The 16,291-nt window shown below is 42.8% G+C and overlaps 1 protein-coding gene across 1 annotated transcript in view; it reads right to left on the bottom strand.

Annotated features, from left to right (window-relative positions):
- The window catches only part of SLC26A4 (solute carrier family 26 member 4), a 59,266-nt gene extending 43,228 nt beyond the window's left edge, over positions 1-16,038 (bottom strand). The window contains exons 1-4 of the mRNA XM_068973067.1: positions 15,875-16,038; positions 13,983-14,122; positions 2,250-2,360; positions 308-492 (exon numbers count right to left, since the gene is read on the bottom strand). Of these exons, the coding sequence (XP_068829168.1) occupies positions 308-492; positions 2,250-2,360; positions 13,983-14,122; positions 15,875-16,038 (600 nt within the window). The remainder of the gene's footprint in view (positions 1-307; positions 493-2,249; positions 2,361-13,982; positions 14,123-15,874) is intronic.
- Between the last annotated feature and the right edge of the window lie 253 nt (positions 16,039-16,291).

Below are 16,291 nucleotides of genomic sequence, written 5' to 3'. Positions count from 1 at the left end.
TCCAGTGACCAGAATATTTTTTGTCTCTTTATGGGTTCTGGCACAACTCCCTTCTCCTATTCTCATTCTAATCACACATGTTCCTCTGTCTTATTTTTTATGTCTCTGACTTTGATGATTAAGTGAGCCTTCATAAGTGGAGGCTTGCTGACTATTTTCGCATCTGACCTAAAACAGTAAAAAAAAATAGCTTTGAGAGTCTTAAACTGATTTGTTTTGCTTTTAAGTGAATCTTGAAGTCCATGTGATTAACAGTTTTTTCAGATACAAATCCTGCCAACCTCTATATCACTTGTAAGCCCATTACCTGTATGATTCCAACCAAAAGAGTAAGGGTGCTCGCAATCAATACTCTTGCTGCATCTCTAGCTGCAAAGTCTATTATGGTGGTATTCAGTGCAGTTCCATTACTGCTGGATATGAGAAAGTGTTCGTCGGGGGCCATGCTCAGAACAACAGATCCCACCATTAAACTGACCACTGGGAAAGGTCCTGGGGGAAAAAAATCATTATCAATTAATAATTATTAATCACTTGTAAATCAACTATACTTCCATAAAAAAACTAAAAAATAATTATATTATTAATTGCAAATGTTTAGGTTCAACATGTCTACACAGGATTAAAGATGCATCTGAAGTAATTAGCTGTGATTGAGAAAATACTGTTTGTTCACAAAAGAAGCTAAAAAGCAGATGTTTCAAGGCATTCATGACCCAGTAATGAGCAAGAGAGACGTGCAGGTGGGTCACCATAATACAGCTTTCAGACACTTTGCAAGTACACAGGGAAGGCTGTCTAAACTGTGTGTGATCTTCTTGTGTATGGGTAGGAATAGGGGGATGGAGGGGGTAGTTGTCAAGAAAGGTTTCCCGGCAGAAATGGCATATTAGCTGAATCCTTACTTGTTCCATCTTATATTTATTCCATGTAAGTTTATTTCCTAGAGCATCCAGTGTCCTGATCTCTGTGGAGCTGAGGACCTTGATCAATATCACAAGGTCAAAATTTGGTTAAAGAAATAGCTAAAGTAAAAAACAAACAAAAAAAAATAGCAAAGGTAGTGTAGAGTTTCTGTTTTTCTTTTTCCAAGACAAATTATTTTTTCATAGCAAATATCACTCTGTAGGCTTCTACATTTCAAAAGTACTTTTCTTTCAGCAGCTGCTGTATCACTGCTGCTGCTAAGTCGCTTCAGTCGTGTCCAACTCTGTGTGACCCCATAGACGGCTACTGATATTTTTATCTATGATGATGAGGATCTTATCCTTTGGTCATGGAAGGCTTTGCCAATTAGGACTCAGTACCAAAATCCAGTAACCTGAAGTGTCTAAATGTATAGAATAGCAGAGAGAGAAAAAAAGTCAACTTCCATGTTCCTTACCTTGTCATGCATTTGGTACTAATCAGCTCTCCCGGGTAAGGAAGTTCTTTTAATCAATAATCTCCTTCTGATCTCCCTTTATAGACAAGGAAATATTCCAGACACTGGGGGAAATATTATACGACTAAGGATAAGGATAAGGGTTGGAGATAGAGCAGTAGATGGCTCTATTTGTTTCAAGAGGATTGCCCAGGTAGACATGTCTAGCCAGCAGATGGATGTAGGCGAAAACTTATCTCAAGTATAAATGTCAACGTTGCAAAATAGCATTAAAACATTCATTTACTAGAACATTCTAGGAGAAGAAAATTCAAATTTCAGGAACATCAGGAAATAAATCTATTTGGGGCTATACCAAGAAGGAAAGCCAAGCTTAGTTTCTAAATTGTTTTGGCACAATGTTCCCAGTGTTCAAATATTAGTGACTTAAAATAACTACGTTCTTTAATAAGACAATGAATATGTATTTGATGAACATAATTTAGTAAAGCTAATTTAATCTAGTAAAACAAGTTCAAAGACCTCTTCAAGATTATTTTCCATTATCATTTTTCATTTTAGAACACTTTCTAAATAGAGTCAAATGTATTAACATTTTTGAAAAGCCAAACATGCTAAGATTTGAATGTAGTCTATAATTTCTTAACCATCTTTCAATTTTCTCCTCTTCATTATGAAAAAAGTTGGGTGTAAAGCCACCTAATAGCATAGTATTTTGAAAGCTAAGAAGAAACCTTTGCATCACTGAATAGGAAAAGCCCTATCTTGCTAGAAAACACTAACAAAGAAAGGGAAGCAGAACACACATAATACAGTCCAAACATGTTCAATGTGAACAAACAGAATTGTATATGCTTATAATTACCAACTGAGATGTGTCTTGATGTTCCAAAAATAAAGTACGTCAGGATAGGAAAAAAAGCAGAGTAGAGACCATATCCGACAGGAACAGCAGCTAGTAGAGCATACGCCATGCCTGAAAATACATCCAAAATGGTCAAGTTCAGAAACAAACTTTGTGTCTACTGTACAGAGAAAAGCCTTTTCATAGGTCTCTTTAATTTGAAGCTCATCTTGAATGATCTCCTTACTTTGAGCATGGTCTGTGGCTATGCTAGGATGCAGAATGTGACTCAAATCACCTACTCAAAAGAACTGACACAACTGATCAGTCGGGGAAAAGCTGTCGATTAAAAACTTGATCAATTCTGTTCAAAGGTCTAGCCTGGCTTTGTCTGAATTCAGTGTTTCTATGTGTAATGAGGAACAGGTACTTTCTCCTTTCTTGTTGGGGAACAGAAGTTAGATCCAAAGAAAGAAAAAAATCTGCCCTTTGCACATAGGAGATCACACCTTCGCTAGGCTTCGCCAAGTGGTTTCTGGGTCCATGAATGTCACCCTGTATGGAGAATCTCAGCCTTCCCTCGTACGTGGGGGTTGGAAGGCAACAATGTGTTGGGGTTTGGGAGTTTTGTTTTGGGCCTTAAACAATGAACATTTATTTCTTAGAGTTCTGAAAGCTAAGAAGTTCAAGATCAAAGTACCAGCAGATTCAGTGTCCGGTGAGCACCCTTTCCCGGTTTGCAGATGGCTGCTTTCTTGCTGTAACCTCACACGGCACAGATTTCCTAAGGTCACTAAGCCCACCAAGAAGACTCTACCTGATTGCCTTCCAAAGGCATGTGTGTGTGCTTAGTTGCTAAAGTAGTGCCCAACTCTTTGCAACCCCATGGACTATAGCCTGCCAGGCTCCTCTGTCCGTGGGATTTCCCATGCAAGAGTACTGGAATGGGTTGCCATTTCCTTCTCCAGGGTATCTTTCTGACACAGAGATTGAACTAGAGTTTCCTGCATTGCAGGCAGATTCTTTTACCACTGAGCCACATGGGAAGCCCTACCTCCCAAAGGCTTCCGACCTCCAAATACTATCATACTGGGGATTAAGTCTTCAAGAGATGAATTTTGGAGGGATACAAACGTTCAGTCCTTAGCACTTTCCTTCTCCTGTGGGTTGTTTTTTTAAATACTTCATAGGTAGTCAGCATATCTTCTACCTCCCCACATGTCACTCACTCACAATGACAGAACATCAAGTTCTTTGACCTTTGGGTCATTAATAAAGGGTTACATGTATAACAGCTTTTTTAAAAAGTTATGGAAGCAGCTTAGATGTCAATAGATGAATGAGTAAAGAAGTTGTGGTACATATATATATTGTAGAATATTATTCAGCCATAAAAAGGAATGAATTTGAGTCAGTTGAACTGAGGCGGATGAACTTAGAGCTTGTTATACGGGTAAAGTAAGTCAGAGGGAGAAAAATATTGTATATTAATGCATATACAAAGAAAGGCAATGCCAAAGAATGCTCAAACTACCGCACAATTGCACTCATCTCACATGCTAGTAAAGTAATGCTCAAAATTCTCCAAACCAGGCTTCAGCAATATGTGAAGCGGGAACTCCCTGATGTTCAAGCTGGTTTTAGAAAAGGCAGAGGAACCAGAGATCAAATTGCCAACATCCGCTGGATCATGGAAAAAGCAAGAAAATTCCAGAAAAACATCTATTTCTGCTTTATTGAATATGCCAAAGCCTTTGACTGTGTGGATCACAATAAACTGGGGAAAATTCTTCAAGAGATGGGAATACCAGACCACCTAACCTGCCTCTTGAGAAATCTGTATGCAGGTCAGGAAGCAACAGTTAGAACTGGACATGGAATAACAGACTGGTAGCAAATAGGAAAAGGAGTACCTCAAGGCTGTATATTGTCACCCTGCTTATTTACCTTATATGCAGAGTACATCATGAGAAACGCTGGACTGGAAGAAACACAAGCTGGAATCAAGATTGCCAGGAGAAATATCAATAACCTCAGATATGCAGATGACACCACCCTTATGGCAGAAAGTGAAGAGGAACTAAAGAGCCTCTTGATGAAAGTGAAAGAGGAGAGTGAAAAAGTTGGCTTAAAGCTCAACATTCAGAAAACGAAGATCATGGCATCTGGTCCCATCAGTTCATGGGAAATAGATGGGGAAACAGTGGAAACAGTGTCAGACTTTATTTTTTGGGGCTCTCAAATCACTGCAGATGGTGACTGCAGCCATGAAATTAAAAGACACTTACTCCTTGGAAGAAAAGTTATGACCAACCTAGATAGTATATTCAAAGGTAGAGATATTACTTTGCCGACTAAGGTCCATCTAGTCAAGGCTATGGTTTTTCCTGTGGTCATGTGTGGATGTGAGAGTTGGACTGTGAAGAAGGCTGAGTGCTGAAGAATTGATGCTTTTGAAAGTGGTGTTGGAGAAGACTCTTGAGAGTCCCTTGGACTGCAAGGAGATCCAACCAGTCCATTCTGAAGGAGATCAGCCCTGGGATTTCTTTGGAAGGAATGATGCTGAAGCTGAAGCTCCAGTACTTTGGCCACCTCATGCGAAGAGTTGACTCATTGGAAAAGACTCTGATGCTGGGAGGGATTGGGGGCAGGAGGAGAAGGGGACGACCGAGGATGAGATGGCTGGATGGCATCACAGACTCGATGGACGTGAGTCTGGGTGAACTCGGGGAGATGGTGATGGACAGGGAGGCCTGGCATGCTGCGATTCATGGGGTCGCAGAGAGTCAGACACAACTGAGCGACTGAACTGACTGAATGCATATATATGGAATCTAGAAAAACAGTGCTGATGAATCTATTTTCAGGGCAGGAATAGAGACGCACAGAGAAGGCAATGGCACCCCACTCCAGTACTCTTGCCTGAAAATCCCATGGACAGAGGAGCCTGGTAGGCCGCAGTCCATGGGGTCGTGAAGAGTTGGACACGGCTAGTGACTTCACTTTCACTTTTTACTTTCATCCATTGGAGAAGGAAATGGCAACCCACTCCAGTGTTCTTGCCTGGACCATCCCAGGGATGGGGGAGCCTGGTGGGCTGCCGTCTCTGGGGTCACACAGAGTCGGACACGAGTGAAGCAACTTAGCAGCAGCAGCAGCAGCAGCAATAGAGACACAGGCAAAGAGAACAGATTTGTGGACACACCAGGGGAAGGAGAGGGTGGGACGAATTGAGAGTAGCTCTGAAACATATACATCACCGTATGTAAAATAGATAGCTAGTGGGAAGTTGCTATATAACACAAAGAGTTCATCCCCATCCTCTGGGACAACCTGGAGGGGTGGGTTGTGGGGGCTGGTAGAATAACAGGGAAGTTTGAGAGGGAGGGGATATATGCATACTTATGGGTGATTCCCATTGTTGTATGACAAAAACCAACATGACATTGTAAAGCAAGTATCCTCCAATTAAAAAAATATATATTTTTTAAAGTGGCAAAAACTTAAATTGGTGCCCCAAATGATGTTTTATCCCTGTCTCAAATCAGGGAAGTGGTTAACTACACTATATTTCATATACTGTAATCTATGAAATGAAGTTGATGTGCTGTATAGAAATAACTTACTACTAATAGTAATTTACCTCTCTCCAGTGCAATATAGTCCATATAAGAAATAAGTGAGAAAAGGCAGAATTCAAAATAGTGGTCAGGGAGCACGCTGGAAGTCCAGTGGCTAGGAGTCAGTGCACTCACTGCTGTGGTCCAGATTCAATCCCTGATCAGGGAGCTAAGACCCCACAGGCCAAGCAACATGGCCAAAACAACAGCACAAAACAGTGATCAGCACGCACGCTTCCACTTTCGTTAAAGTAAACATGCTTGTTGTATGAATTTTAAAATGTGGGAAGATTTCATACAATTTAGACATGTAAAAAGCATAATATAATAAACACCCAAGTATCTAACATCTAGTTTAAGAACTAGATCATTGCCGTACAGTTGAAACTTTCTGTATACTCTTTCTCAATCACATCCTTTTTCCTCCCTCCACCCTCAGGAGGCAACACTCTTTTGAATCTAGTGTGTATCATTCTCGGACATTTTTTTATACTTTTAAATAGATACTTATTTATGTGTCTGGTAGGCTATTTATTAAAATTTAGGTTTAGTGGACCATCTACAGGGCAGAATCAAAGGAGACTTCTGAAGAGGTATTTTTCATGTTCCTTATAATGTATTTTCTAGTTTCCCACAATAAGCATTCATTCATTCAACAACTATTGATTATGTACCCTTCATATGCCAGGCACTGTTCTAGGCTTGGGGGAATGTGGGAGTAGACAAAACAAAGTCTCTCCTTAGAGAGTGTGCAATCTAGAAAAGTCTGTATTACTGATGCAATTGTTTTCATATATAAATTACAGCAAGCAATCATCTCAAGGACATAGAATAGAAAGGTGAGGTCACAAAGGGAAGACAAGAAAAGAAGGAGCAAGAACAAAAGCAAAAAAAAAAATCCAAATTAAAAAATATTAGAAAAGAAAAGAAGGAGCAAGGAATGAGAACAGCCTATTTCCTATGTACATTTTTCAAGTCCTTCTCAAATTTCCACTTCCCTAAACTGGGCTCTGCAGTCCTCACAGATCTGGAGAAGGGGGGCTTTTTCAGTTTTCACATAATATCCTATTTCAGGACAACTGCTACTCAAATATACTGTAATCATATTGTAAGGGAATTTGGTACAACAATTTTGAAATTATACATAATTTGTAAAGAAATTTGTCATTGATTTAAACTATGGGATCTCTGTGTTGGTGCTCCTCCTATGTAGGACGGTGGCATGTATTGATAAAGGTGGTGTTAACAAACATTCAGAAGCATCTAGAAGGCATAAGTAGGAAGTAAGAGAGCAGGTCCCCATATCTATGAATAAAAAATAGCAATAATAGGGCTGCATCGATTTCTTGCTGCCTGGAGGGAATTTTTTGTTAATAATAAAAATGAAAAACATCCCATGGCAGCACTCACCTTCTGAGATGGACCACACTCTGTCTGTGGAGTGTGTTTCTCTCTAAATAAATCCACTTCTTAGAAAAAAGCAAAACAAAACCCATGATCCTTAGCATTTCTGGCTTCTCAGTAACATTACTGATGAGTTTTTTTCTACCCCTTAGCAGCCCAGCCAGTGGATAATCGCGGCCTTTGCCATCCCTAGAAACTGCAGCTCTGAAATCTCCTTTTTGAGCCTCCTTTTCTCCACCTACAGCCACATAGCCTTTCCGCTCACCTATCCAGAATCTTTAGTGCAACATTTTTTTGTCCTCATGAGGCTTCTAACCCATGAACTGATCCACTATCCTTAGCACCCTCCCATCTTCACTCGCCTCACTGTCCCTAGAATTTTCACGAATATTTTGTCCTCATGAGGCTTCTAACGCATGAACTGATCCACTATCTTTAGCACCCTCCCATCTTCATTTGCCTCACTGTCCCTAGAATTTTCACGAATATTTTGTCCTCATGAGGCTTCTAACGCATGAACTGATCCACTATCCTTAGCACCCTCCCATCTTCACTCGCCTCACTGTCCCTAGAATTTTCACAAATCCTCTGGATTTCTTTGCTTCACTCTCTCTCTCTTTCTCCTGTCTTCTCTGGTAAATCTCCAGTCTGGCCAAACTCAAGCATCACCCTTTTCCATGCCAGCATTCAAATAGCTGAATAACTGAACTAAAGACGTCTACATTTGGGCCGGCCAATTGCATGCAAATTTCATGATAGCAAGCCCCCAGATGGAATGCCACACTGCCTGGCCATCCAATTACATTTCGTCAGCAAGTGTGCTTTCCCTCTCCTCGAGACAGCTACTCAGACTTCCTCCACTTTCCTCAACCTCTCCATCCCCCTTCTCAGACATGGTTCAGAGATGAACCCTAGACTTCATCCAAAACCTGGAATCCATGAGATGCCCATTGTTTTTTTTACAATGCAGTGCTTTTCTCCTTTGAAAATGGAGGAAATATCCCACATATCTTTAAGGAGTAGCCTTCCCACTTCTATCCTTGTACCCATCTATACTTGTCCCTTCTTGTCACTTCTCTTGCTTGTGGACCACAGATTTTTCTATCAGCTAGGTCATTCCCAGTGGGTTACATCTATGTTCTAGTACCTCCTATATTAAAGAAGAGAAGTGAAAAGCAAAGGAGAAAAGGAAAGATATAAGCATCTGAATGCAGAGTTCCAGAGAAGAGCAAGAAGAGATAAGAAAGCCTTCCTCAGTGATGAGTGGAAAGAAATAGAGGAAAACAATAGAATGGGAAACACTAGAGATCTATTCAAGAAAATTAGAGATACCAACAGAACATTTCATGCAAAGATGGGCTCAATAAAGGACAGAAATGGTATGGACCTAACAAAAGCAGAAGATATTAAGAAGAGGTGGCAAGAATACACAGAAGAGCTGTACAAAAAAGATCTTCACGACGCAGATAACCACAATGGTGTGATCGCTCACCTAGAGCCAGACATCCTGGAATGTGAAGTCAAGTGGGCCTTAGAAAGCATCACTATGAACAAAGCTAGTGAAGGTGATGGAATTCCAGTGGAGCTATTTCAAATCCTGAAAGATGATGCTGTGAAAGTGCTGCACTCAATATGCCAGCAAATGTGGAAAACTCAGCAGTGGCTACAGGACTGGAAAAGGTCAGTTTTCATTCCAATTCCAAAGAAAGGCAATGCCAAAGAATGCTCAAACCACTGCACAATTGCACTCATCTCACATGCTAGTAAAGTAATGTTCAAAATTCTCCAAACCAGGCTTCAGCAATACGTGAACTATGAACTTCCAGATGTTCAAGCTGGTTTTAGAAAAGACAGAGGAACCAGAGATCAAATTGCCAACATCTGCTGGATCATCAAAGAACCAAGAGAGTTCCAGAAAAACATCTATTTCTGCTTTAGTGACTATGCCAAAGCCTTTGACTGTGTGGATCACAATAAACTGTGGAAAATTCTGAAAGAGATGGGAATATCAGACCACCTGACTTGCCTCTTGAGAAACCTGTATGCAGGTCAGGAAGCAACAGTTAGAACTGGACATGGAACAACAGACTGGTTCCAAATAGGAAAAGGAGTACATCAAGGCTGTATATTGTCACCCTGCTTATTTAACTTACATGCAGAGTACATCATGAGAAATTCTGGGCTGGAAGAAACACAAGCTGGAATCAAGACTGCTGGGAGAAATATCAATAAACTCAGATATGCAGATGATACCACCCTTATGGCAGAAAGTGAAGAGGAACTAAAAAGCCTCTTGATGAAAGTGAAAGAGGAGTGTGAAAAAGTTGGCTTAAAGCTCAACATTCAGAAAACTCAGATCATGGCATCTGGTCCCATCACTTCGTGGGAAATAGATGGGGAAACAGTGGAAATTGTCAGACTTTATTTTTTGGGGCTCCCAAATCACTGCAGATGGTGACTGCAGCCATGAAATTAAAAGACACTTACTCCTTGGAAGAAAAGTTATGACCAACCTAGATAGCATATTCAAAAGCAGAGACATTACTTTGCCAACAAAGGTTCATCTAGTCAAGGCTATGGTTTTTCCTGTGGTCATGTATGGATGTGAGAGTTGGACTGTGAAGAAAGCTGAGCACCGATAAATTGATGCTTTTGAACTGTGGTGTTGGAGAAGACTCTTGGGAGTCCTTTGGACTGCAAGGAGATCCAACCAGTCCATTCTAAAAGAGAGCAGTCCTGGGTGTTCATTGGAGGGAATGATGCTAAAGCTGAAGCTCCAGGACTTTGGTCACCTCATGTGAAGAGTTGACTCATTGGAAAAGACTCTGATGCTGGGAGGGATTAGGGGCAGGAGGAGAAGGGGACGACAGAGGATGAGATGGCTGGATGGCATCACGGACTCGATGGACGTAAGTCTGAGTGAACTCTGGGTGTTGATGATGGACAGGGAGGCCTGGTGTGCTGCAATTCATGGGGTCACAAAGAGTCAGACACGACTGAACGACTGAACTGAACTGAACTGATATTATAAGTAAAATAAATCCTCCCATTACTTTACCATTGTCTTTTATGCCTCTGGAGCCGTTTCTCTACTCTGCTTCATGGCAAACCTTCTTAAAATATTGCATGTGTTCCATCACCAAGAGTATTTCACACTACAGACAGGCCCCCCTTCCACCCATCCTTTAAAATAGAGCAGAAAACAATTCCTGTCTTGGTTTTGGAACCCACATCCTTCAGATTGTTCTTTTTCTCTACCTTCCTGAGCCCAACATCATGTTTCTTTGCGGCCCCTCCTCCTCTGCCCTGACTTTAAGTACTCCAGCCTGGTTCTTCTCCCCATCAACCTTTCTGCCTAGGTAGTCTCAAGGATTTCCACTCCTTTGAATATTATCTCTAGAGGGGTGCTTTCCTGACTTTTATGTCTAGTCCAAACCTCTCCAATGACCTTCCTGCTTCTAGTAGCTCCAGCTCTATATCTGGCATCTCAAATGTGACACGTGCAAAAGGAAACACTTGGTTTTCCATCCCAATTCTGCTTGTTAGCCAGTCCCTATCCATCAGTATGTTACCGGTGATTCCTGCTCCAAAATATATTTCAGATTTGTGCAGCTCTGCCTGCTACTTGATTAGCTTCAAGCTGAAATGTCTCTCCTCAGGGCCAGGACTAGGGAGAGGCAAGTGAGGTGCCCGGGGCACATTATTTAGAAGGTCCCTGGAGGACTCACTTACCTAATTTTAATCCTGGCCCTGCCTAACCTTATCTCCTCCTGTTCACTCCCCTAAACCTCTCTCCTCCACCCATACTGGAATTCTTCCTCCCTTGAAAATACTATGCTCTATTTGACCTCAGGGACTTTGCATCTTTGCCTGGTACACCCTGCTTACTGTTTCTTACCTGGCTATCTCCTTCCCATCCTCCCAACCCTGATTAAATTTCATCGCCTCAGAAAGGCCTTCCTTGACCATTCTATCTAAGACAAACACTCCCTCCCCAAATTAACCCGTATTAAAGCCAAAGAATTGATGCTTTGGAACTGTGGTGTTGGAGAAGACTCTTGAGAGTCCCTTGGACTGCAAGGAGATCCAACCAGTCCATCCTAAAGGAGATCAGTCCTGGGTGTTCATTGGAAGGACTGATGCTGAAGCTGAAACTCCAATACTTTGGCCACCTCACGTGAAGAGTTGACTCATTGGAAAAGACCCTGATGCTGGGAGGGATTGGGGGCAGGAGGAGAAGGGGACGACAGAGGATGAGATGGCTGGATGGCATCACACGACTGAGCAACTGAACTGACTGAACTGAAAGCCTATTTGATCAACCATAATAGATATCACAATCTGTAATTATTTTTCTATTTATCTGCTTATTTCATTCCTGAAGTCTCCCACTTAAAATGAGTGCCATGAGGTCAGTATCCATGCCTGTTAGTAAACCACTGAATCCCCGTGGTTGGACTATAAATATCGGTGGTGGTTTAGTTGCTAGTGAAATCGCTCAGTCATGTCCGACTCTTTGTGACCCCATGGACTGTAGCCTACCAGTCTCCTCAGTCTATGGAATTTTCCAGGCAAGAATACTGGAGTAGGTTGCCATTTCCTTCTCCAGGGGATCTTCTCGACTCAGGGATTGAACCCCGGTCTCCCGCATTGCGGGCAGACGCTTTACCGTCTGAGCCACCAGGGAAGCCCCATATCCAGCTCTTGTGACCCCCTGGACTGTAGCCCGCCAGGCTTCTCTGTCCATGGGGTTCTCCAGCCAAGAATACCGGAGTGGGTTGCCATTTCCTTCTCCAGGGGATCTTCCCGACACAGGAATAGAACCGGGGTTTCCACATTGCAGGCAGATTCTTTACCTACTGAACCATGAGGGAAGCCCATCCTACAAATATTAGATGAATGGGTTTATGAATGAACCACATTAACCTCTCAGATATTCACCATACAAAGATAACTTCACAGAGATCATGCTTCTGGAAAGCGCTATCACTCATAAAGTGAGGAACTGTATCCTTTATAAATTAAGACCCTGGGAATTAGATTCTGGGTTCAAATCCCACCTCCACCACTTACCAACTCCATGACCTTGAGCAGAATTTAATAGATTTTTTGACTATTGAAAAAGAGCTATTAAGAGTTGTCGTGAGGACTAAAGAGATAACTTGCCAAAGCCCTTAGCATTGTGTCTGATACTTAAACAAAACTCAAGTTAAAATTAATTTGTATAAGATACCTGTCTAGGAACACTTGCAGGACCCAGCTTGAAATACCATTTTTCATATATAAGGATGATTCATTATTCAGTCCTCTTCACTAAATGTTTACCAGGCTAAACATGAACTAGACAGTTCTCATCCCCCAGAAGCCAGAGGAGGTTGCCACGCCACAGTTCTTAAGAGTCTACTGTGTACACTTGGCACCACTTACTGTATGAACCACACCGTCCTGTCCAGCCCTCCCATCCACTTCCGTGACTGAGAATGCAGGCTGCTGCTCCACACGGGAGCCATGGAACATCCTCCTTCTCTGTGGGATTCTCCCTGGCTTGCTCAGAGTAATCCTGAGAGTTCTATAGGCAAATTTTGGTTCAGGACATTGCTCAACCACTGTTACTAACTTCTCAAATAGTCCATTTCAAGCCATCTCTCTACCCACATTTCTACCCCATCATACTTCCCATCACTTCGCAAAGTGAGACTTAACCTTCAGGGAAACAGCTCTGATGCCTCTTCCTCCAGGAAGCCATTCTCAGTCCCCTAAGGCCAGGTTGAGTGCCCCTGTGTACACTCCCTTCCCAAGCAATATTACCCCTACCCCTACAGTCAGTCCTTCCATTGAATCGTTGTCTGTTTCCTCATTGGACTACGAGCTCCTTGAAAGCAAGTGGTGCATCTTATTCATGTGAGAATACCTAGAGGCTGGCACCTACTAGATACGCCACGAAATAATAATAAGTAAAGTAGATTTTTGTTTTCATAGTCCAGAGGTTTTGTGAAGTTGAGGTGAGGGCAGCAGCAAGATGATGAGGATAGGGTACAAAGGAAAATGCCCATAATGCTATTCACTAGCTCTGCAACGGAGTTCCAAGATGTTCATGGAAATAAGGCTTAAAGGAAGTTTTAAAAATATCCTGTGTTGGGACATTCTGCCAGAAGATCAAAATACAGAGATGGATTTCAAATGGGGAGGGAGAGGCAAGAGCAGAAAAACCATTTACATGTAGTCTAGGCTAACATACTTCCTTCCCTTTCCTTTAAGAGAGTTTCAAATGGCATGTCAAGACCATATATGAAATGTAAATAATTTAATGAATTGCAATTATCCTTTTAAAAATCTAAGCCGAATAAAAAATATTAGAGAGTATTACTTGTAGTGAGGATAAGTATTATTTCACAAAACTTGAGATGCATGTGTACATATCATGATGTCATATAGATTTCTTACTGTGAGCTGTGACCACTGAAAATTGGGAAACAGCTGCTTAGGTGACAGGGCTCTAGTTGGAGCCAAGCAGATAGAGAAGCAACAGGGTTTCCTGAGAAGAGAAGTGTAAGGAAGATGAGGAAGAAGGGAATCTCACCACTAAGGGGCAGGCTCTAGAGGAAAGACGCAGGCTATGATGGGTGAGCAAGCCTTTGGTGCAGACCCATGGGAGGGAGGGGGGAGTTAGGAATGGCTGCTGGAGGCTGTGATTCTTCATCACTTCGCAGCTAGACCACAATCATCTTACCTTGAAGTGTTCCCACTAGACCAGTACTAACTCCCGAAATGATATCACTAAGTAGCCATTCCTTGATCTGGTATTTGGGAAGCCAGTCCAAGATGGGCAGGAGAGTCTTCACCATGCGAAGGGTTCTCTTTCTTGAACAACTGTCAAAAGGCAAGAAAAGGAGATTTCCAATCCAATCTTGGTCACAATCCACTGCAAATCACAAAGTTTTGAACCGAAGTCTGCTAATGTCTCTAACTATTTAGAAAAAAGCATAGGAATTGCATGAAAAAAATACTAACAGTGAAGTGCTTGCCATGTCTTTGCCAAGAACTCTTTTTACCCTTTTAAATGCACTGTACTAGAAAACACAGGATTAAGTGTTAACCACCCCATCCCCTTAATCCTCTGAGAAAATATCCCCAAATAGGAACCCATTTTCTGGTCCAGCCACAGATTGATCAGTGTGGAGTCTTTAAATGGAGATTACATTTGGACTTCTAACCTAGGTGTCTTCTTTTTCTTTCAAGAAACAAACTCTGTATATTCTGGCAATAGGAGAGCTTGGAGCCAGTTCTTACAAAACTCTTAACATGATGAATACATATCTTGTTGTATCTTACTACCTACTTTTTAAAATTCAACAACCTATAGGTAAAAGAAAAAACATATTTTGGGCTTCCCTGGTTGCTCAAATGCTAGAGAATCTGCCTGCAATGCAGAAGACCCAGGTTCAGTCCCTGAGTAGGGAAGATCCCTTGGAGAAGGGAATGGCTACTCCAGTATTTTTGCCTGGAGAATTCCATGGATCGAGGAGGGAGCCTGGAGGGCTACAGTCCATGGAGTCGCAAAGAGCTGGACATGACAGAGCAATTAACATTTTTAGTTTTTCAAACACTATTTGACTCTTGATTCAAATAAATTATTTTAAAAATTACATTTGTGAGACAATTTGAAATTTTTTTGACTTAATTTTTTAATATCAAGGAATTGCTTCATTCTTGTGTGTGATAATGGAATTGGGTTGCATTATCACATACAAAATGATAAGAGTTCCTAAAGATAAATACTGAAATAAATAGAGTCCAAAGGAAAAAAAAAAAAAACCCACTATGTGGAATTTGCTCCAAAAAAAAAAAGAAGTGGAGTGGGGCAAGTATGTGGTAAGACAAGATTAACTTTGACTTAATCATCCTTGAAGCCATGTGATGGGTAAAAACATGGGAGAGGGTTCATTGCACTACTGTGCCTGCTTTTGAATATATTTGAAATGTTTTTTAAACGGTTTGAAATGTTTTAAGAAAAGAAAAAAGAAATCTAGCAGCAGCTGACAATTCCTTCTGTTTGCGATATCTACTTACGGAGGCCCGAGTGGGTTTAGAGACTGATGGAGGTTCCTCTTGGAGAGCCCTACTTCCTGGACAGTGGACAACTCAGAGCACAGCGTGCTCTCTCGTGTTTCTCGCCTTCATCCATGCCTCTGAGTGTCATTCTTCCTGGATGAGCTTAGGGCTTTCAAGGACTCTTGGTCAGGTGACGAGTTACCCACTACCTCTTTGTAGTAAAGTCCCTTGTTCTCCCACTCTCCTCAGCCTAGCCTTCACAAGAAGACCGTAGGGACCCGCTGTACCCCCAAGGCACGCTCCAGGTGCCCTCAAGAGAGCAGCACAAAGGGACGGCGCTCCCCGAACACTCCCTCTCCAAAGTTGAGTTTCCGAGACTAGGGTCGATTCGGGCCGAGAGTGATGGAGCCACCTTCCCACCAGGGAGGCCAGAGTCCGTGACCTGACCGAAGCGGTCCCTGCAGGGCGGGAGCGGCATCCCACTCTCCGCCGCTGGGCATGCCGGCGGGTCTGCGCGCCCACATTCCGGGATTCACTGCGCCCCTCGCCCCGTCCGCCGCGGGCGCTAACCTGCAGCCCTGGGCCAGGTTCTCTCTCAGCGTCTTGCGCTCTTTCGGGCGCTGCTCGTACTGCTGCTGGAAGGCGAGCTCGTTGTAGACCGGCCGCGACACCACATAGCTGCAACTGTACTCGGGGAGCGGCGGCGGCTCCAACCTGTCGCCCGGCGCTGCCATGACCTGCGAGGCGGAGGGCGACGAGCAGGGAGGAGATGGGGCGAGGGAGGAGAAGAGGAGGTGAAGATCGCTAGTTAGCTGCCTCCCGGCCCCACCTGCTGCACCTGATCCCCGGGAGAGGGGTCCGCGCTCTGCCACACTCTCCGCCCAGGCCCGCCTCGGCTGGGCGCGCACCTCCAGCCTGCAGGAGGCCCTGAGGACCTCCGGTCCCCAGCCTACATCTGCTGCTCGGGGCTCCGGACTCTTAAGAGAG

This window comes from Capricornis sumatraensis, chromosome 5 (genome assembly GCF_032405125.1).
Source record: "Capricornis sumatraensis isolate serow.1 chromosome 5, serow.2, whole genome shotgun sequence".
NCBI lineage: Eukaryota > Metazoa > Chordata > Mammalia > Artiodactyla > Bovidae > Capricornis > Capricornis sumatraensis.
Note: the sequence above shows the minus strand (reverse complement) of the source record. Positions and strands in the feature narration are given on the sequence as shown.